The 23,525-nt window shown below is 41.5% G+C and overlaps 2 protein-coding genes across 2 annotated transcripts in view; one reads left to right on the top strand and one right to left on the bottom strand.

Annotated features, from left to right (window-relative positions):
• Positions 1-11,825, top strand: part of DNAJC3 (DnaJ heat shock protein family (Hsp40) member C3) — a 58,293-nt gene extending 46,468 nt beyond the window's left edge. The window contains exons 10-12 of the mRNA XM_065901721.1: positions 5,362-5,494; positions 6,352-6,500; positions 8,137-11,825. Coding sequence (XP_065757793.1) covers positions 5,362-5,494; positions 6,352-6,500; positions 8,137-8,294 — 440 coding nt within the window. The 3' untranslated portion in view covers positions 8,295-11,825. The remainder of the gene's footprint in view (positions 1-5,361; positions 5,495-6,351; positions 6,501-8,136) is intronic.
• A 4,808-nt stretch (positions 11,826-16,633) lies between these two features.
• UGGT2 (UDP-glucose glycoprotein glucosyltransferase 2) overlaps positions 16,634-23,525 on the bottom strand; it is a 133,547-nt gene continuing 126,655 nt past the window's right edge. Inside the window, exons 37-39 of the mRNA XM_065902092.1 lie at positions 23,220-23,336; positions 19,133-19,259; positions 16,634-16,846 (exon numbers count right to left, since the gene is read on the bottom strand). Coding sequence (XP_065758164.1) covers positions 16,824-16,846; positions 19,133-19,259; positions 23,220-23,336 — 267 coding nt within the window. The 3' untranslated portion in view covers positions 16,634-16,823. The remainder of the gene's footprint in view (positions 16,847-19,132; positions 19,260-23,219; positions 23,337-23,525) is intronic.

Below are 23,525 nucleotides of genomic sequence, written 5' to 3' on the forward strand. Positions count from 1 at the left end.
CACAGCTATTACTTTAGTGTTACTAATAATATCTATAATTCTGAGAACAGGAGCCAGGTAACACTATTTCTGGATGAAGGGCCAGCCTGGCCAAATTGTGGAAAAGACATATTTTATGTTTGACATCCTGTGATGTCCTGTAACCAGATTCCTATGCCTTCTTGCCTGTTCTTGAACTCTTCCTAGTGACGCTAAGTCTGCCCTATTCCATGAAAGTATTCTGTGTTGAAAGATCATACCTTCGTTTTCTTAGAGTTGTATAAAGTTGGTGTTTCTTTTTTAAGTTTAGGAGAATTCACCAGTAAAACCATCTTAGGTTCGAGTTTTCTTAGTATGAGCATTTTTGATGATGAATTCAGTTTATCAATATAGGGTTTCTCATATTTTCTGTTTTCTCATTCTAGTTTTTGTAAGTTGTGTGCATCAGTGAATTCGTTCATTTCACCTACATTGCTCCTTTTGGTTATATGACGTTTTTAATGCTTTCTTACTATTCTTTTAATGTCTGTAAGGTCTGAAGTGATAATTTGTTCTTCATTTCTAATAGTGACAATTTGTGTTTTTTTTTTCCCCTCTTGATCAGTGTAGTTTGGTCAAATTTGTTGGTCTTCTGAAGGAACCAGCTTATGGATTGGTTAATGTTCTCTATGTTCTCTATGGCTGTTTATCTCTTTCCTTTGACTTCCTTTGGACTTATTTTTTGTTTTTCCTGCTTCTTAAGTTTAAACTGTCATTCATTTTAGATCTCTTTTCTTTTTAAATATAAGTATTTAAAACTGCACTTCTCACATTTTTTATTTTCATTTGATTTGAAATATATTCTAACTTCTAACTACTTTTTTGATGCATGTATTATTTAGATATTTTGTCTAATTTTAAAATATTTCACAGTTTCCTAAGGACCTTTTTATATCAGTCAGTTCAGTCACTCAGTCATGTCCGACTCTTTGCGACCCCAAGCCTGCAGCATGCCAGGCTTCCCTGCCCATCACCAACTCTTGGAGCTTGCTCCCATCGAGTCGGTGATGCCATCCAACCATCTCATCCTCCGTCATCCCCTTCTCCTCCTGCCTTCAATGTTTCCCAGCATCAGGGTCTTTCCAATGAGTCAGTTCTGCACGTTAGGTGGCCAAAGTATTGGAGTTTCAGCTTCAGTATCAGTCTTTCCAATGAATATTCAGGACTGATTTCCTTTAGGATGGATTGGTTGAATCTCCTACCTGTCCAAGGGACTATCAAGAGTCTTCTTCAATACCACAGTTCAAAGGCATCAGTTCTTCGGTGCTCAGCTTTCTTTATAGTCCAACTCTCACATCCATACATGACTACTGTAAAAACCATAGCTTTGACTAGTCGGACCTTTGTTGGCGAAGTAACGTCTCTCCTTTTTAAAATGCTGTCTGGGTTGGTCATAACTTTTCTTCCAAGGAACAAGCATCTTTTAATTTCATGGCTGTAGTCACCATCTTCAGTGATTTTGGAGCCCAAGAAAATAAAGTCTGTCACTGTTTCCATTGTTTCCCCATCTATTTGCCATGAAGTGATGGGACCAGATGCCATGATCTTAGTTTTCTGAATGTTGAGTTTTAAGCCAGGTTTTTCATTCTCCTCTTTCACTTTCATCAAGAGGCTCTTTAGTTCCTTTTCGCTTTCTGCCATAAGGGTGGTGTCATCTGCATATCTGAGGTTATTGATATTTCTTCTGACAATCTTGATTCCAACTTGTGCTTCATCCAGCCCAGCATTTTGCATGATGTATTCTGCATATAAGTTAGATAAGCAGGGTGACAATATACAGCTTTATTATATATTTCTATTTTAATTCTGTTGTGCTCAGAGAACATATTCATGAACTCTTTCCTTTTAAATTTATTTAGGTGTATCTCCTTTAGGATTTATGTAGACTTGTTTTATAGCCCAGTGCAGGATCTATCTTGCTGAATATTCTGTGTGCACTTAAAAATGTGTATTCTGCAATTTCTGGGTGTAATATTTCTGTTAGTTTTCCCATCAGTTGCTGAGAGGGAACTTTAATTACCTGGTGTGAAAGAAAACTGCAAACTTTCCTATCTTCCCCTTTAATATTGTCCATTTTTTCCTTTATGCAACTTGCTAAACTGCTATTAGCAGCCTGAACATTTATGACGTAAATTCTCCTGATGATACCCTCTCCCTGTCCTTTTGTCAATTCCAGAAGGGAGTATTGCAGTTTTCTTGGTAAAGGATGTAGGTTGTTGCTCACTTCTGGGAGAGACCATACTCACGGGAGGTGCATTTTGCTGGCAGTTTCTGGGCTCTGTCCCTTAGGGTTGGTGTTTGCTTCCTCCTCTCATCCTGGATTCCGGGCTGACACCAGCTAGTTTTAGCAGCCCTTGAACAGTCTGCGTCCACTGTTGTGCTGAAAGCGGTGTGTGCCCTCCTGTTCCCCTCATTTCCCTTCCCCCCACCATCTGCCTTGTTTTATATATCTGGGAGGTGCTCCTTGGGGCATATTACACTGGAGGTCGGATACACTCTTTAAAACGACCCCTGAGGTCCCTGTTTTGAGAATAGACTCTAGGGAAGCAAGGACAGCTGGGACCTTATGAACACCTCATGAAGGTATAAGAGCGGTCAGGGGTTTTAATGCTGGACTGCGTTGCAGTGGCAAGTGTGGAAATGGTGAGAAGCAGTTAAATCCTGGATATATTTTGAAGGGAAACTGATTTGGGACTTAATACTGGGTTGATGGAGTGTGAGAAGGGAGCCGTTTGCAGTTGTGTGTAATGTGCGCATGTCTTTGGAATGCTTCTCTGCGTTGGGGAGCTCACGCTGGCTCCAGGTGGGTAGGACCTGTTTTCGGACCGACTCCCGGTCTGCTCGCCATCTTGCCCAGTTGCCAGAATAAGCAGGACTTGTTGGGGGAGCCTGTTGGTGTGGAACTGCCTTTCCAGTGTTTATTCCAGGCCTGTTGTGGAGGCCTTTGGTGTCCGGGGGCCCAGCAGCCACGTCGGGGGCCTTCCACATGCCGTCTGGCACTCTGAGGAGACTGGTTCTTGGACCTGGCTTGGGGTTAATGCTGCAGCCAGCTGCTCCACATACAGGCGGAGAGGCTGCCCAGCCATTGCTTTAAGCCACCTCATGAAGTAACCTGATTGCCTTAGAGCGCCTCCTGCTTGCTAAATTCAGAATCCTTGGCCAAAGAGAACAGCTTCCAGAATCTTCTAGGGCCTCTTTCAGTGTGTATCTGGATTGCAGTTCTGTTAGGCTTCTTCATTAATCTTATCCTAGTTGCCTTTTCTCTTCCAGAAATTTGTCACTATTTCTGTTCTGCTGTAGTTTCAGGACTGCCATGTTTCTATTATTTTTTATTTTTTTAGGGTAGAGGGCAGGAAATTCCTGTGCTTACTGTCTGCCATCTTGATCTGCTGGTTTGCACTGCTCCTTAAGAACTGGGTGAGGGGCATATGGAAGAAAAGAATTTGAGAAGGATGAGTTTTTAGGTTCAGAGGTTAGAAAAGTAATTGGCTAATATGTAACATACTTTTCTAAGAAATATAATTAAAAATGAGTTATCTAGTTTATGTCCATGGGAAGTTTACATCATCCATAGTAAATTCCTACTTAGTTACCTACCTGTAATCATGTGAATTTGAGGAAACAACTTATTTTTCCTGTATTGTGAAAAATGTATGTATCTTAACTGTTAATAAAATATAGGAGACAGAACACTGTTTTGGGAAAGCTACTCTGAATATTTAAGAATGATAACATGTTTTAAATGTAGTTTGCATAAGTAAAAAATTGAGTGTACTGAAACATTTTCCTCTTGTGTTAAATTCCAAGTACATTTCCTCACTAGGCTGTGTTATCAAGTGTTATAGGTATTGCAGGCTAAACCTCACTGCTCTTTATAATGGTCTTGTGTCTATATACTAAATTGGGAAGCTATTTTGTGATGTCACTGTTAGTTGGCTGTCAGTAATATTAATGTTTCATATTAATATTTAACATTAATGCTTTGAGGCAGGAATGAGGATGAAGCTTAAAGTGCCCTCCCCCTTGCTCCATGAGTGGAAGGTAGTATTGGTTATTTTTCTTTGTAGTACACACTAAATTTGTCCATCTTGCTTTAATGTCTTTCTCATTTTAACCTGCCCCAGGGGCCTTCTTAAACCCCTTCCAGGGTTAGCTGTTGCCAAGATGAATGCTCAGGCATGCTATCCAGAGAGATGTCTTTCCCATAGTGAAATGCATTTCCATAAAAAAGTAGAATTTGAGCCCAAAGATCCATTTGAGTTGTCTGTCCAGGAAGGAGAGTGAGAAAAGCTTGTGTTGGTCTCCCCAAACCACCCCCAGATCTGGATTCAGAAGGACACATGGGACTCGGCACATAGTTGTACTTAGGGCTGAGATTTATTCCAGCAAAAGGATACAAACAAGATCAGTAAGGGGAAAAGGCGCATGTGGTGAAGTCCAGAGGAAACCAGGTGGGAGATTCGAGATCTGAAATTGTGCAGGACAAGCCAAATTCCTCAGCACGTGTGAAGTGTGCCTACCAGGGAAGCTCTTTAGAGACCCAGGGCCTTTACTGGGGGCTGGCCAGCCCTTACCAAAATGCCAGATGCCCAGAAGGTAAGATGGTTAGCACAACCCACATTGTTTAGCTACGGCTAGCCATTCCTATCAGAGAATGTTGGGAACACTGCCCAAATCCAACTTGTCAGTCACCAGCCAAGGGCCCCCTCGCCCTCAGGGCCTTCTAAGGATAAGTCTCTGCTCTGTGTGACCTTAGATACCCAGATGCCTTGTATTGTCTACATATTTAAAATAATCTGAAATAAGATGCAATGTGAATTGGCATCAGCCTTCCCATACCAGGACTGTATATGTATTTGTTCTGATTGGCACTTTAAAAAAAATTAGCTTTGTAATAGTTTGTGTTAAAACCTGTGGGTGAACTGGTCATTCTGCTTCCTGATGGTTCTCCTGATCCCTTCTAAGCTTCTCAATCTTCTGAACCATAGCCCTACAACTGAGCATGCAGATTGTCTTTGCTGCGTCTTATTTTCCTGTAACAGTCACTGCATTGCTTTGTGTAAGGGCTGATGTTACGACAACACACAGCTGTGGGGAAGATAATGTGGGAGGGTGGGCAGGTAAACAAGCAGAGTGGCGTTTACTGAATGGAGTGTAAGCTACCTACCCTTAAAAGTATGCCTCGTGTAGTTTTGAACCAAATGATGAAGGTGATACCACTTCTTAGGTTCTTAGTGATGGCGAAGGAAGGGGTTGGGATGGTGACTTGGTATCACATTTGCAGGGTGAATGTCACAAGTTATAATTCCTTCTAACAGCATTATCTTCAACATATTTTGACAGCTATTCAGGATTATGAAACTGCTCAGGAACACAATGAGAATGATCAGCAGATTCGAGAAGGTCTGGAGAAAGCACAGAGGCTACTGAAACAGTCACAGAGACGAGATTATTATAAAATCTTGGGAGTAAAAAGGTGAATTACTAACTTAAAATTTGCATTACTTTTAATCAACTATTTTAAAGCTAATTGTTACTCTTTTTTCCATGATTCATTTTCTTTTTTTTTTTTTTATGATTCATTTTCTTATGTAATGTCAGCTATAAATTAAACTAACAACCTTTAACATCACAAAGTTGTTTTGAGTATACTACAGATAAATTTGTTTGGTAGAGACTAGTCATGTAATGATGGAGAAATAGTAGTTGGTGACAAAGACAAGCCCCTGGAGCATAAATAGGTCAAGAGGCAGGAGTGAGCTTTTGTTGGGTGGGGACAGATGGGAGATGGGTTGAGGAAAACAAAGCTTCTCTAGGCCTAAAGATAAAAATGGCACTTTCAGAATCAACTTTGAGGCACAGGGCGAATGTAATTTACTCAATATGTGCATTTGTATTAGACCCACCTTCCCTGAACAGGGGAACCACCTATTTTTCAATCAAAAGTCTGAAATTTTGTTCTTTTTAAGTAAGCAAACCTAGAAGCAAGTTAGAAAGTATGCTTCAAAGAGTCAGTGTTTTTTTTTAATGCCAAGAACTGAATCATAGTAGTTTGGAAATTCAGAAAATTTCAAAATGCATCAAAGAAGTTTCTAAAAGGGAAAGTTGTAAATAGGAGTACTTTAGTTTATTTCTGGTGAGAGGAGCATTAGGGAACAAGCATTCTGGGAAGCCTGGCAGCTGTAGTGGTCAGGCAGGGCTCTGCATCAGACGCTCAGTTGGGTATGTTGGCTCTGTACAGAAAACCAGTGGAATCTCCTGAGCTGTCTTTTAGCTCTTTGTGGCAGTGTGTTGGACACTTCTTAAATAATTATTAATTTTACCACCCTTCAGAAATGCCAAAAAGCAAGAAATTATTAAAGCATACCGAAAATTAGCATTGCAGTGGCACCCAGACAACTTCCAGAATGAAGAAGAAAAGAAAAAAGCTGAGAAAAAGTTCATTGACATAGCAGCTGCTAAAGAAGTCCTCTCTGATCCAGGTAGTGTTTGCCTTCATGTTTCTCTTCTCCTGAAGTGGCTGTGTCAGTGGCTGGAGGCTGTTAGCTCTCTTCCTCTGCCTGTCTTAGAGGCAGAAGTGGACGGTGGAGCGCATGCTGGTGGGGACCCGTGGGGCTGAGCTCGGGAGCTGGTGATGGTCCCCGGAGTTCATTTCTGTGTCTGCCACTGTCAGACTCGGGATGCAGTGGAGACACCACCAAGCGTGGAATCAGAAGGCCTGAGCATGACTCTTAAGGCTGAGCTAAGGTTCTGTTTAAGCAAGTTCCTAGAACCTTTTCTGAGCCTCAGGTTTTTTTCACCTATGATATGAAACTACAAGAGGGATACTCTTAGTTTCCTTCCAGAGTCACAGATCAGTGCTGATTTTCACGCCGTACGTACAGGAGCTTGATTAGGAGATGGGCTGCCAGGTGGGCATGTGTAGTGGTGGGAGGTGGCAAATATTCTCGCCCTCCAAGAGCGGCTCTCCAGGAATCTTACGCTGACTCAAGTCAATCGGTTACTGGTGGTTGATAGTAACCACCAGTTGTTATTTCACCATAAGCTAAAATGACTTGGATAATAAGAGGGAGACAGTTAAGAACTGAGGTAATGTTGAACAATGCTTTGACACTTCTAGAGAGAATCTCATGTTAAGCTAATACTTACTGCTTTTTTGTGGCCATCCTTATCAGTGGCAGCAGAAACCATGACTTTTGAACTAGACAATTACAACAAAATAGAAGGAAATCACATTTTATGCCCATTTGACAGATTTTTGAGTTACTACTTACGCTATGGAATTGAAGTTAAATGATGTTTATTCCCAAGTAATTTATAATCCAGCGAGGGAGACAGGACTGAGTACAGTAGGATACATACTGTTTGTTCTTTTATCTGCAAATAATGACGCCTGTGAGTGGCTCTGTCCCCTCAGCTTGTGCAGCACGGGTCGGGCAGCTATGTCAAGTTGGGGGGCCTCTGGATCTGAGTTCTAGCGGAGCAGGGGGCAGAATGGCATGACGGAGAAAAGAGCTGCATTCTTGCTTGCTTAGAGTTCTTTTCTGTACTCTGTTCTTTCTGTCCTTATTTTAAGGATGAAATAGCTTTTCCTAATCTCCGCTGCCGGCCACATCCTGCCCTTTGTCTGCCGTGGCCTCAGTCTCCTCAGGACTGACAGCCACAGCAGCGGAAGTGGCCTCCTGGGTTGTGCAATAAGGCGCCTCCCTCCCTCGGGCCTAGGGAGCCTGCCTTCTGTTCAGACTTAATAGTGAGGCCCAGACACTTCATGCGTTGATGAGGTTGAGCCTAGCTGTCTTCATGTTTGGGGTTAGGACGGTGACAGGGGCTGTTCGATCAGAAGAGCACGTGTGACTCGGAGGTCTCATTGTCTGTGATTCCTCAACTCTTCCAGGGAAGAATCTCCTGGGGTGGCTTCTTCAGAAGATTTCGGGGGTCTGAATGTCTGTGAATGCCCACTTTGAGCCCTGGCTGGTTTCTCTAGTCCGTTTCTGATGGGGGTGGGGTGGCAGGGGTTTGAGCATCAGGCGCAGCTGCCCCAACAACCGGGGTGTGTAGCCCCAGAGCCAGCCCCGCCCCGGCAGCAGCTGGGTCTCACCTTGCTGGCTTCTTTTCCAGAAATGAGGAAGAAGTTTGACGACGGAGAAGACCCCCTGGACGCAGAGAGCCAACAAGGAGGTGGCGGCAACCCTTTCCACAGGAGCTGGAACTCATGGCAAGGGTTCAATCCCTTCAGCTCAGGCGGACCTTTTAGATTTAAATTCCACTTCAATTAAACCAGCTGTTTTTCTGCTCTTCTTCCTTCATTTTTTTAAAGTTTTAAAACAAACAAAAAAAACCTTGTTCCGGGATCCTAATGAAAAAGAAAATTCCAACCTTTCAGTTTGCCCACGACCAAAGAGGTGTTCTGAATGGCAGTGTCTGTCCTTATCCATTGCGGACTTGAGGCTGACGGGTGAGGGCGGGAGGCGGGCGTGTCTGTGCTGTGACGGATGGAAGAAGGGCTGAGGCGGGAGCACAGACTTGCATCTTCTACACTGGAGCAGGTGGAGAGTCTCCCCTCACTGCATACGTGTCAGCGCCTGCGTGTGTGAGGAGGAACCTGGGCTGTCAGCGTTCTCCAAGAGGAATGAACATTCTGAGCTGTATGTTCTTAGGCACAACTTTGCTTCGACTCTGGTCTGTCCAGTCACCTGTCACTATGTTAAATTTCCACTTGGTTCCCATCTCTCTCTGAGCATGAACATGGCTGTCGTTGAAGGTGGTCAGAGCCGTTACAGAACCTGCTACGAGTGGCAGGAGCCAGGGTGAGGTCTGGACTCACGTCAAGCATGTATTTTTTTGTTCAATACCTGGAGGAGAATACTGAAAACCACTGAAACAGAATTAACTGTAAACCCTCCTGGCCCTTTTATTTAATATGAAACACAATGAACTAAAAACATGTAAAGTAAGTTCAGATAACATAGCAGTGGTATCTAAATAATATTGCTGTAGTGCAGAATAACTGAAGTGTAAGCTGTACAGCATTTCCTGTAACAGGACTGGCTTAGAATGTCAAGTTGCTCAGTCAACACAGACAGAATGCCAGTCTCCCACTTTTAAGGTTAGCAGTTCCTCTTATGTCTTCACCTACCTGGCCCGTGGGTGCCCACGTGGGATTGCTCTGAGGTGGGCGTTAAGTAGCAGGCCTGCCCCTTTGCCAGACCTTGATGCCTCTGGAAGTTTTTCTGCCAGGAAAGAAACAGGTTTACAGATCTAGTCAGCCCTGGCTGTATGTCCACTATCAAGACAGCATCTCTTCTTGGATACCTTCTTACGTTTTAAGAAAAATGAACTATTCAGTCTTTATATGCTGGATAATTTTTTCCTTAAAAGAAAAATAAGTGTTAATCTAGAACATTAAATACTTATGGATAGGGATTCCATAAAATATGGAACTATTGATGCTGCACTTAAAATCTTAAGAATTATTTAGATAAAAATTATTACCTTTATTCTAGAAAGGTTTTTTTTCCTTTTTTTGCCTCAGAACATTTTGACAATTTAAGCAGGATGGGCCTAATATACTGACTGCTTTTTGGGAAATCAAGCATCTTCTGAGTTGTTGGGGCTGTCCTACCAGTAATATCCACAACAGCCAGCCAAGCACAAATAGTTTCCTTCTACAGTCATTCTGAAACATACTTGGAAAAGAGTTTTTTAATCTGAGGGACAAAAACAACACAGTTGAGTTGGACAAAACACGTTAAGTGCTTTTTGCATCTACTTAGAAGTTTCTTTCTTACCAATAAACAAGATGGCATTTTGAAAACTTAGCGAACAGCTTGCAGCTTTCCTTTTGTTTTAATGTCTCAAAATTCAAGCCAGTGTGAAAATTTCCAAAGGAAATTCATTTTTATCCTTTAATCTTATTACTTCATTAGTTAAATCAGCAATTTTTTTCCAATCCAGTTCTTTCATGTATGATGTCACTGTGAACTCTTTGAAATCTTGCAATGGCCTCTACCTACTTTTACAAGGAAGAATTTTCACAAAGAAATCAGAACAAAGGAAATATGAAATCACTCACCCTGCCAGTTGGAGGAGAGGGTGTAAAGTTGCCAGCAAGGAGGAGCCTGAAGGGGCCAGGATGGCTGGGGGTGGGCCATGTGGGTCACTGTGCTGGGCCCCTGTCACCTCGCCGACCGCCATCCTGCTGCTGAGAGGGTTTGCTCTGTTTTTCCTCTACCTGTGAGAAGTGTAAATCCTGTTCCTGAAGTCTTACCACGCATTGACTTTAGTCATAAGGGAATTATGCAGAGTCGCTTGTTTTCAGTGAAGACAGAAGCAGGTATGGTGCCAGGTGCCAACGCCATGGAGAGAAATTCTCTGGATTCTGTTGTTTTTGCTCATGAGTGAGTGAGGAAAAGAACGACTTTTCGGTTCCAGCCTTGAGGGTCATCAGCAGTCTTCTGGAATCCGCCTGACCAGGAAGATGGTCAGGCCCTCCTGCCCTCCACAGTGACAAGAGTGCTGGGAACGAGAAGGGACAGTTGTCCATCCTGGTGGCCTGATGCAGGAGCATCACACTCTCCAGGCTCTGGTTTGGGGACCGCAGGTGCCCGGTAACCTGTGCGGCTCTTTGTGGAAAAGCAAAATGAGAGGGGCGCCCGGCCTTGGCTGTGTCACATTCCCTTCCTTTTCAGTGAGCTCCAGAAGTGAAGTGTCGCTGGGTATTTTTCCACAGCAACAAGTATTAAACACATCAGCCTACAAACATGAAAAAGGTCTAAAAGGAAAGTAAATATGTAATACCCATTTCTGAAAGTTTGTGCTTTTTTCCATGGATAAATGAAAACCGGAAAATGACTTCAACAGTTTACTAATGTGAATTGGATGTAACAGCACTAATTTTAAAATGTTTTGCTCTTTAGGCAGTATTAAAAGTTCAAGTATCTGTATGAAAACAGAACTTTTTGGGACTCTGATAATTGAATGTCAGAACTACCCACCGCTTAAGAGAGAAAGACTAGTTATAACTGATTATGGGTGTGGGGAAGCTAACAATTTTCAGTTGGCATCATTTTCTATTCATGGTGGAAAAATGAAAAATTGCACCTTTAGAGCATGAAATTGGTCATAAGTTGTGAAATTTACCATGAAAAAAGGGCACAAGATGCTTAGTTAAAAATGGCCCCTCAGTCAGGTCTCTGCCTCCTTAAAGGGACAGGGCACCCGTGACAGCCCTGTGCAGCTTTCATTGAGGACACATGCGTGGTTATCCTAGAGAAATGCACGCCACTGTGCTGAATGTAGTTGACTTTTCCACATTTATAAAGGAAAGAGGGTGGCAAATGCTGATTTATCAACAATTATTCTAAATCAGATCATTGCTTTTTTGTTAGTAGCAGTTTATTCTGTAATTGCAAATGATGTTGATAGGTGGAGATAATTTGCTCTGTTTAATGGATGATCTCATTTGCTGAATGATTTAAGAGTAAAATTAGCCACTGCGTGGCTTCATGTATGGTAAACGGGTTTTGTTTCACACCCTCTGTATTTGAGCCTCCTACCTGCAGTGGAAAGCAGAGCATAGAGGAGGTAAGAACTGGAGATGTCTGATGAATTAAAATATTACTCCTGCTGTTAAGTCTGTAGTTGGTCTGAATGAGACAAAACTAAGTAACTTAATCCATCTCAATTTAGTGTTTTAATAAATAAGACACCGGAAATTAATGGAAATGGGTCTCAGACATGTCTACAAATATGGGTACTATTTTTATGCCCGTGTATTTTCACATTTAATAAAAATATTTATGGTCAAATGAGTACTTCTGGCCTTCAGTCGTTTGGAGGAGTCTATTTTCCAATTTTGCTTTACACACAGTCAGCAACTGAGATGACACAGGGCTCTGGCTTGTCATGAGCCGAAGGAAGAGCTCAAAAAGTGAAATGATTACAATCTAGGACAGCGAGGCCTTACTGAGTGGCCGGTCCTTCACTTTCAGCACCATTAAAGTCTCACGCTTAGGCTGACTTGGAGGACCTCCCCTTTTATACCATAATGTGTACATTTCTGTTAAAGTTCTGAAAGGGGGTGGGATGGACACTGCTGCTTATCTCAAATTTCTAGCTGCAAACAAACGTAGCTTTCTTCTTCATATATACCACCTGTTGCAAAAGTAGCTGATCCCCTCCCCCTCCTGCCTTCACACCCAAAGCAGGGTTTCCTGATCTGTGAAGAAAAAAAGTCACTTTAATCTTAAGGTATATAGGTCACACCCTAGAAACCTGCAAACCTCTATCCACCAAGTCGATCCTTTCTTGGGATCAAGAGATCATCAACAGAAGCAAGAGATGCACATTCATCTGTTACTACCTTATACTAGGATTCAGGGTCTAATGAGGAGGCATCCAGGGCTTCCCTGGTGGCTCAATGGTAAAGAATCCACCTACCAATGCAGGAGATACGGGTTCGATCCCTGGTCAGGGAAGATTCCACATGGCAAGGAGCAACTAAGTCCGTGTGCTGCAATTGCTGAAGCCCTTCCGCCCGAGGACCTGTGCCCCGAAACAAGAGAGGCCACCGTGCACCGCGGCTGGAGAGGAGCCCCTGCTCGCCGCAACTAGAGAAAAAGCCTGTGCGGCAATGAAGACCCAGCACAGCCACAAATAAAAAACGAGGCATCCAGCTGACAGCTGAGGTTGCGGTCTTGTTCAGAACGTTTCCAACCTTCACTAGGGTCTGTCTACTGGGAGAAGTGCCTCCTCTGATTTAGCTGTCTCCAGGGACCTAGCTGCCAGATTTGGAAGGCCACTGGCAAAGCAAGTTCCAAGGTCTTCTTGAGGAAGCTGGAGTTATATGTTGTTAAAAAGCATGAGAAAGCACTGCTTGCAGCATTTCTTAGGGGATTTAAGTTTGTGTTCTTTGCATGCTTCCCTGCCACTACAGGAGATTTCTATAAGCATAGTGCCTCATTTGTATGTATGTGTGTATCTATGTGAAGGATTTTTTTTTAAAAGACTGGTCTTCCTAAACGGATGTGATTTTTCTCTATGGTGTGAAAGATTCTTTAAAGATAGCAAAGGATAACTCTTCTAACAACCTTTCACCATTATTACAGTTTTCTTAAGGTTTTATTAATACTCCTCCATATATACCACCGGTTGCAATGTTTTATTTCCTGCAGTGTTTATGCTTTTGTTACCTCAGGTTACAAATACCTCATAAAAGTGGAAAGACTTCATTCCACAACTGTACAGTTTAGGACAAACAAACTAGCTTCTCTTCTTCCTGGTGGGTCCACACGCAGGGAGCACCTGTACCGTATGGTCTTAGGCTGGGGAAGTTTGTTTTGGACATCGTGCAATGAAGAAAAATGGTATCTTCAGATCCCATATAAGTCTACCTGTTCTTATCCAAGAGCTCTTCCCCGATATAGTAAGGACAGATGTTATGAATAAACGTAATATTAGGAAACATGCAGGCATAAAAATACCCCCCGAGAGATTCTGGACTAACACTGATGAGTGTGACAGCTCTTCACTGCACGTCAGGAAAAAGTCACCAAGGCTCTCCATGTGCTTTACAAACCCCCCTGTGTGACCTTGTGCGCCAGATTCCAGCCCCCACCCCCTCCTCCTCATCCTCAAAGGAACAAACCTACCTCCGTGCTGGTCTCTGCCTGGCTCGCGCTTCCTCCTACTGCACGTTGCATCCTAAATGTCACTTCTTCAGGCCTTCTGACACTTTCCCTTCCCAGCATTTTCATTTGAATATTTATTTAATGCCACTTACACTCATAACTTCAAAAGGACATGTCAACTGTCACACAACAGGTCATTAAAAATTTGCTGGGTTTGTGCAAGTTAGGAAGACCTAGATTACTGGCCTTTGGACAAAACTGGAAACAGTTTTCTGGTGGAAGCAGACCATGGGAAAACAAAGGAAAGTCTACATGCCAGTGGTGGGTTTGTTGACTTTTGTATAAAAGGGAGTTTGAGCACGATGCTCTGAGGTTAGACACTCCACTGTACGGTCAGTTATGTCTACTTCACAATTCATCCTACTCAAGACGCATCAAGGTTACTCCTCCCCTAACTCTGCCCCCAATTTTAAATTGAACATTAGGTTACCTAGGGCCATCTCCATTCAAACATTTTGGTTTTTACCAGTCTTTTAGAATTTAAGGACGAAAAGTTACCCAGATGTTAATCAAAACCTTTGATTTTAAAGTGAAACCACATGTTACAACTACTGAAGCCCGTGCTCCCTAAAGCCTGTGCTCCCCGAGAGGCCCCCGCAAAGAGAAGTCCAAGCACATAGGGAATAGCCCCCACTTGCCGCAACTAGAGAAAGCCGGCACACAGCGTCAAAGACCCAGTACAGCCAAAAATAAACTTTTCAAAAAAGTGAAATCACATCGGACAGGATGCAAACCTTACACAGTTGGGCAGGATCACATGACTGAAGTAAATAACTTAAATGCAAGGAATTATGAACTGTAGGGGACAAAATTATTTTCCAAATCTGAAGTCTATAATCAAAGTTGTTAACAGCAGGTTCTAAGTAGAGACCTCACTCTAGAATTTCTCAGAAACTAGAATTTTACATTTGATACTGGGCTAATAAATTGCAAAATGGGGAACAGCTATCCCATTACCTAACACTTAAAGGCTCATTTTTTGAGTGGCTACAGGGTGGGCTGGGTGCCCCTAACCATGTGCTGCCATCACAAAGTTGCCTGTATTTTGAACGTGGATCAATCCAAGTCCTGGTCCTTTGTGCCTCAACTCCCTAACTCTGCCACCAAGAGTAAGATCTTAACAAATCAGTTGATTCTTTGGAAGAGGGTGGTTGCTGTTTAGTTGCTAACTTGTGTTCAACTCTTTGTGGCCCCACATACTGTAGCCCACCAGGCTCCTCTGTCCGTGGGATTCTCAAGGCAAGAATACTACAGTGCCTTGCCGTCTCCTTCTCCAGAGGATCTTCCCAACCCAGGGATTGAACCCAGGTCTCCTGAATTGGCAGGTGGATTTTTTACCGCTGAGCCACCAGGGAAGCCCCTTGGAAGAGGGTGGACCCCCTTGCTACTGACAGATTTTGTGGTACACTTATCACTTGCTCTATGAACTGGGGATCTGAGACAGATGTCAGAGCCCCTCGATGAATAGTCCTTTCTGTTCCAGGGGGGGAAGTTAAATGCTACTATCTTCTTCGCTGCTGAATCTCAGAGAAGAAAATTCTCTTAGCCATGCTTTAGTGACTGAAGACAGTCTGACTTGACATACACCTGTTGCCTTGAACACTATTCATCTGGGTTTCTGACACCTCTCCTGGGCAGTAGCAACTGCCTGTCTGGTTGTGTCCCAGGGGCTGGGCCTGGCCCACAGAAGCAACCATTTCTTTGGGCAGCTCCCATTTGTATCCAACTACATATTTATCCAGAAGAGTCCAGTTTTATCCGTAACTCCAGGCTGCTGGCCTGCGGTGCTTCCTGGATGTATTCTATTCTGTCCTTCAAGGGGCTACATTGTTCCCTGTACCTGAGCACTCCCTTTCATCACAGAAAAACCCAAACCAGGAACCAGGGGGCAGGGGTGGTTACTGGAAAAGGGAGCAAGGCCTTGTGATCTCTTATCAGGAAGAAGGAAGCTGCGAGGAGCTGAGCAGTTATTTTCAAATACTCTATGGGCTGTTATCTAATAGAGAAGGGTAGATTTGTTCAGAAGAGCTCAGAGGAACATGCATAGATCCGTGGTAGACAGCTTCTGGCTCACCATGGAACTCTGCACAGAAGTGTCCAAAGACAGAGCAGCCCAGCTCTAGGAGCAGACGGTTCCATGTGGCCCTGGAAGCTTCCAAGATGGCGTGAGGCTCCACCTGGCAGGGCCTTGGAAGGGGGGTTGACACTGGCTGGAGGTTAAACTCTACTAACTGCTCCCCGAACCTCACTTATCAACGGGGTCATCTGGAACAATCATGATTCCCACACTCACCTCAGCTTCAGAGGACAGGGCCCACAATGACACTGAGGTCTTCTGCTCCTGTCCCAAGATCCTATGATTCTAGAGTAGCTGGACAGTTTTTTTGAACATTTATTATTCCTATTCATCTAATATAAAAGAGAAAAACTGTTTATGTTCTTAACTTAGTTTCTATAAAACTAACTGGTTCTTTTTTAAAAAGAATACATACATACCCCATAAGCCCACGAATATAATTTTATAGAAATTAGAAACTAAAAAATATATAGCATAGGATTAAAACATCATATGGTTTAAGATAAGTGGTTACAGTGTGGCACTACTTTCATTTTAAAACAACAGTTAAGGTACAAATGGGCTTAATTTTTAAAAATACTATTCAGGGATAACTGTAAGTCCTTCTTTCTCAGAAGAAAAAACAAAATAGGTCTCTAATTTAAATGCATCTTTTGAATAAAGAAATATATAAATAAATACAGCTGGAATATTCAAAGATGTAGATGGTCTGATAAATCCCCATGAGGACCAGCTAGTCAGATATGTTCAACCTGGTTATTTGGCAACATTATCACTTTAACTGATGAAAACCCAGTGTTTTATGCAATCAGGAAAGAGGAACCATCTAATTTTAAACACTCAATGGTCATTTCTTACAATATATAACTTAAATTTATTCAATACATTAAATACATGTTACTTTTAAATAATTAATATAATTTAAATCGAAGATGTCACTGATCCTTAATGAAACTTTGACAAGTCTTGGAAGTAGTTCCACATTTCCCCAGCAGGTGGCAGATTTCTTGTCATACTTTCTCATCTTACACAAGCCAGTGCTAGAGTTCATCATGTGTCAAAACTGTAGGGGAAGAAAGTATATTTAGCTCTTGAAATCTTAAATATCAAATTAGCTTAAGCCTCACTGAGGCATGAATTAATACAAAGTGTAGGCCTCACTGAGGATCCTCCTGTTAGTTCAGTACCTACTCGCTTCACGAAGTGACGATGAGAACAGCTCTTTGTACATTATGGTATCTACCGTGCTGTGCTAAGTCGCTCAGTCGTGTCCGACTCTTCGTGACCCTGTGGACTGTAGCCCGCCAGGCTCTTCTGTCCATGGGGATTCTCCAGGAAAGAATACTGGAGAGGGTTGCCATGCCCTCCTCCAGGGGATCTTCGCAACCCAGGGATCAAACCCAGGTCGGCCGCATTGCAGGCTGATTCTTTACCAACTGAGCCAGCAGGGAAGCCCATGGGATCGATCATATGGGAGCATAACTACTTGCCCTTTTACCCACGTACAAGTGAGCTCCCATGAGTCTATTAGAACAAGGACAATACTTTATTCATCTTTGTTATCTCCACGACCTAGCATCCTGATGGTGAAAAATAGGTTTCTCACCAAGTACAAAGTATGCTGTCATTAATGCAATGGAACAACAAAGAACAGAAGACATAGGTGGTCTTTGTCTAAGATGGGTGGGCAGAACATTCAAACGCAGTAGTAAATACTATATAACTGTGAGAATCAAAGTCAATATCAGTGAAGACTTAAAGAGTTCAAAATGTTTTTTTCTCCTGCATCAATGCGCTACACATACTAACTGATTTAAGAACACGTGAGAATTCAAAATGATATTTTCCAGGCAGAAATTAACTAAAACACAATTTAAATGGATCCTGTTCCACAATTCCAGGTGGCAGACTTTCTCTCTCTCTTTACTAAATTCCACTGGAATTATGCAATCGATCAATCCTCTATTGTTGGACAGATTCTATATCATTATTAAAGACAATGTTGTGACATATACACACACACACACACATTTTTGTTTAAATGTAAGTTTCTGATGAATTGATGGATCAAATGGCATGTGTTTGAATTTTTATGCATATTACAAAATTTTCTTAATTTATACAGCTACTGCATGTATGTATATATACACACTTACTTGTCAATACTCTTGCTAGTGCTGGGTATTGTTAATCCTTTAACTCTTTCCAATTTGATAAGAGAAACATTTCATCTCAATGTTTCATGAACTTATATTTTATCGTTAGGTAATTATGTGAGTTTTCCTTTCTTCTTTCCTTTTTTAGTTTTTTTTCTTCTCTCCCTCCTTACTCTGTCTTATTTTCTCTCCCTTTGAAAAGTTATGCCACTTACATAATAATCTTTCGCCTGAATTGAAATGGCACTTTTATATTAGATTATTAAAACTACTCAGGTGTATTTTAAATGCTGAACTTCAACAACAACACACAATGATTTTGTTAAGGAAAACAGAGTCAGTATAAAACACAATTTCATGCTTATGTGAGAAGTTTATATATAATTTCGGCCTCCCTAAAAAGTAAAGTTGAGGACAATAAGAAGTATATTCCGAACTACTGGAAATAATTATTATGAGGATTAATTAGTCTAACCTGTGAAAGTCTTTAACATACTGACTGGAACACAACAGAAGCTCAACACTACTTTTGAAAAAGAGCAAAGAAAAATAGAGACAGGTACCGACAAGGAAAGGGAATCATGAAGGAATCAAGAAGTTGGTATCAGCTTTAAAAGAATATCCAACACACATTTACTGGTGTTAAGGGTTTATGTAGGGTGATAAAATGCTAAGGTAATTTCAGTTTTTTAAATCTAAGAAATGGAAACTAATTCAAACCACCTTCTGGTCTATGATGAAGGCTGGAACAGGAACCAGCTTTCTGTGAGGAAGCCTATATACTATGCCTGTCACTAATGCAGGGGACAGGAGGGAATATTTTATTTGGCTGTGTAAGGCTTGTATTAAACTCCAGGGCTTAGATCTTCATATTTAGGAAACTCAGTGTGTCTTAAAGAGATTGTTTCTTTTACTTTATTTTTTTAACCTCTATCTTAGGTCAGGAGACTAATACTATACTGCTTATCTACGTGATGATATGATGCTATATCCATAGGGGAATAGATTCTCTATCCATGTTTTAAATTTGTGAACTTAAGTCCACATAAAAAGGAAATCTGTAATCATGTCACAGACTTTGGTAAATAAATTCTGATGTAATCATTTGATAACCATTAAGAAATGATTTTGTAATCTATTCTAATTTCACTTAGTGCAACATGTGGTTCATACACAACTGCAGAACAACTCACCTGCACTTTTCTTCTTGTTTTCAAGGTGATCTAACAGTTGCCGTATCTCAGTGTCATACTCCACCCATTCTGGGACAATCCTGGCAGCAGCTTTTAGTTTAGGTTCTTTTGTTTTGGGGTTATTGCACTGAAAATTTAAATATTAGAATTAGTTTAATAGAGAAAGGATCAACTGAAATGACAAATCGTAGTTTATGTAAGCAGTGTTTAATGCAAACACTCAATCAGAAGTTTAAACAAAAATTTGAAGATTTTCTGATGGTTCATAAGAAGTCTGTCAAACAATTATATAAAATATTTGGACAAAGGATCCAATTATATGACCATTCTGTAAAAGAGCACAGCAGACTATATTAATAAATATTTCCTAGCCATTTCTTTGGACTAAAACCTGATTTTACATACTTTTTTTTCCATACGTAAAACTAATTGTCAACCTTTAGAAATGTCTCGAGTTTCTCTGGCAAAAGCACTTGTCCTCTTTCCTATGCCTCTGTTTTGATTAGCAGTTGTGATATTAAAATCAGTTAACTGGAATTCATTTGGCAAAATACTGATAGTTGTGAAATTCAGAGTAGCCTATAAATCTCCATGCCTTAAGAATATTTAAGTAGTCTGTTTAAGAGGCACAGTGGAAAAACAATGGACGGGGATCCTCGTTCCTCATGGTTCCAATTCTCACTAGCAGTTAAGACTTGGACAGTCCCACTTAAACTAGTAGTGAGACCTGTAAACATCACCAGACTGTGTGTGCGCATATGTGGGCACCAGTGGCAGAACCCGTCTTTTCATTTGCAAAGGAGGAAATTAGAACAAGGTTATAGAAACCCAACATTTCTCTAATACTTGATCAATTTTAATAAGCAATTGGTTCTACTATAAAGTTTCTTGGGAAATTAAGTTTAAAAGGCAAAAAGCAAAGGCAGAGTTTAAGGAGGGTCTGACTCTGGACGTATGTGAAGATACAGCGGACAGGACTAGTGTTAGTGGGCTGGATGTGAACTGCGAGGAAAGAGAGGCATCAAATATGACCCCAGGGTCTTTGGCTTGAGCAACGTAAAGAAAGGTTACAGGAGGGGCATAAACTTCACAGCTACACAGCATCCAGTCTGCTCTTCACAAAGCACGGTAACAGAGCACGTGTCATGGAGCTGACTTCTACATGGCACTTTCTCATGGCAGCCCCAACCTGCTTCACACTTCATGCCTTACGGGAAAGCTTATTTATGAGCCATAAGACTGGTATCTTAATCCTTTCCTCACCAAATATTTCCAGTTCATTCCATTGTGGATTTTTTCCTAGAGTAATGTATTTCTGCAGTAAGTGGGTAACAGGAACTTCTCTGTAGAAATTAACTTCACAGATAATGTGTTCTATAAACAAGATAACGGATTTTCTAATTGTGTCAGAAACAAAAAACAAAGTACTATTTTTTCCTTAGCTTATGCTACAATCGTCGATTCTTTCCCTGCTAAGCCATTGGGAAGCATAATCTCTATCGGTAGGGCTTCAGTGGGGCAATCGTGTTCCACAGGGGAGCTGGGGCCAGGTCTGGAGGGACTGGATTGCTGTAACTGGGGGCTGGGAGGGTGCTATCGCCATCTAGTGGATAGAGACCAGGGATGCTGCTAAACATCCTATAACGCACAAGTCGGCCCTCACAACAGAGAACTGTGGTCCGAAGGTGATTTTTCCTCTCCATTAGGCCATTTCCTGAGTTTCCTTTGTAACCTTTTGCTGAAGATGACCAAAAACAGCATGTTCTTTTTTATTTTAAATGTTTCTGTGGAAGAGATAATGTTGTCCACCAAAATTTATGCTGCTCATCCATTTTCTCAGTTAGACCTACTGTAGGAAGTAGCTGCCCATCCAGGAATGATGATCCTCAGCTCTTTTTATAACTGGATGTGGACATACAACCAACTGCCACCACGGGGCCAAAGCCTTTAGAGTCAGGATGCATCCTCCACCCTCCTTTCTCCTTACCCTCCCGATCAACACTACCCAACAGAAATACGATCGAAGCCACAAATGTAGTTTTACATTTTCTAACAGCCACATTAAAAAAATGTAAGAGGAACAGGTGGAATAAATTTTAACACTGTATTTCCAAAATGTTATCAATAGTCACAATGTAATCAATATAAAAATCAGTGATGAGGTATTTATTTTTACATTTTTATTGAGTCTTCAAAATCTGATGTGTTTTATACCTTAGAGCACACCTCAATTTAGACTGGCAACATTTTAAGTATTTTATGGCTGCCTGTGAGAAGTGGCTGCCATACTGGATGGATCAGCTTCAGATGGACATAGATGATGACAGGACCCCGGAGGATGAAGAAGTCCCAGGATGGACGGAAATTGGTCCCTGAGTCATGATGTACAGGGAAGCCCCTCATTGACAGAACACCCACTTGGGCCTGAACCTGGGTGTATGTGAAACCACAGAAATGGGGCATTTGTTAGAGTAGCTCATGTTAATCTAAATACTAAAAATCCCAAGAAGACTTATGTCAACTAACGTATGAGTCACATTCTTATACAACACAACCTTAACATTGTAATGTCCTTAACGACTCTTTAGAAATTTCCCTTGCTTTTTTTCTGACCGATGACCACTTGTTTCTGCTACATTCTATCACCTATGATTGCAATCTAATTATATTTTGGCATGCTACTTTCTTGGACTTTCCTCAAAGCTCAGTCGGTAAAGAATCTGCCTGCAAGGCAGAAGACCTGGGTTCAATTCCTGGGTTGGGAAGATCCCCTGCAGAAGGAAATGGCAATCCACTCCAGTATTCTTGCCTGGAAAATCCCATGGACAGAGGAGCCTGGTGGGCTACAGTCCATGGGGTCACAACAGTCAGACACGACTTAACGACTAAACCACCAAACCATGCTACTTTCTATACATATCTGGAAAAATATCCCTGTATTTTACTATCCAGTCTTATTTTGTTAAAAACTATGGGGTCTAATATTTTGACAGTTTGTTCCTCAAAGAAGATCCTGTATACAATTATCCTAAACTTTTATCACCACATAAAAACAATATGGTCAGGAAATTATAATATCTTGTACTACTAGAGAAAATATACAGTATTGGAATATAATGTCTACATATGGACAACAAATCAACTACTTTAAAATATTTCATGTCTAGATTTAAACTGTGTAGCATAAACTGCTTACAGTGAAAATCTAAGAAAAAAATTCTCAAAAATAATGAAGAAAAAGACATATAAGATAATTTAAGTAGCTAGAATTATTCTGGCTGTCTTTATTTGGGGAAATTATTGGCGTAAGAACTAAACTGATGATATGTTAAGATGATAACTCATCATCAGATGTTCAGTTTATGACATTTCAGCCAGTTGATGGCCTTTCTTTCAAAAGGCCTTGTGCAGAAAAGAATTAACACAGCAGGCCTGAGACCGCTATTCTGAGAGGCATGTGTTCGCAAGGCTGGCCCTTGGCTGGCCTCTGGGAACCTGGGTTTCAGGTGTGTTCCCACCATTCCCTGATAAGAACAGCTCACTGTGCTTAAACTGCAAACTTGTGATTTATGCTGACCACTTGCCTTTCTTCTAGATATGGGAAATTCTGGCATGTGCCAGGCTGAGAGGTTGTGTACGTGACCAGCCCCCAGTAAGAATTCTGGGCACTGGATTTCTGGTAAGCTTCCCTGATAGACCACATTTCACACATGGTGTTGTACTTCTTGGAGCTTAAGGAATGAGGGTTGTCCCAGGTAACTTCACAGGGAGAGGACTTTTGGAGGCTTGGATCTGGTTTTCTCTGAACTTCACCCCTTGCGCCTCTTCCTTCTGCTGATTTCTCTTTGTATTCTCTCACTGTAATATTTCTATATCCAAGAAATAGTCTGAGTCCTAAGAGTCCTCTTATTGAATCATCAAACCTGGGGTGGTTTGGGAGCCCCCGATACAGCCCTATACCTGCCATCGTAGGTAAATAGTAAATTACAGACTGAGCCACAGGGTGCCCTGCCATTTGTAAAACAGAAAATATTTCTATTGGAACATTTTCTTATCTGCTTATACAAAGGAAAATGCAAACACTCACCAGATCAATTGTTTTGGCTCTTTGCTTGGATTCATCATCACACCAGGTTTCACACCATAACCATTCTTGGGGAAGAGACTTGATGGCAACTTGGTAAATCATATTATTGGGAAGATCCTATTAGAAAAAGAATGATTTCAACACAGAGGAATAGCAATTAGAGTCAGAGTGGAAGAAGTTGAAGATGTCATTTAGATTATAAATGAATCCTATAAAACATACCCAAATCTGAGATATGGTCATATTTTTAAGCTTTAAACACTTAATTTGACCCAATGGTCTCATGTCATGAATGAACCCATGCAC

Source organism: Muntiacus reevesi, chromosome 11 (genome assembly GCF_963930625.1).
Source record: "Muntiacus reevesi chromosome 11, mMunRee1.1, whole genome shotgun sequence".
Classification (NCBI taxonomy): Eukaryota; Metazoa; Chordata; class Mammalia; order Artiodactyla; family Cervidae; genus Muntiacus; species Muntiacus reevesi.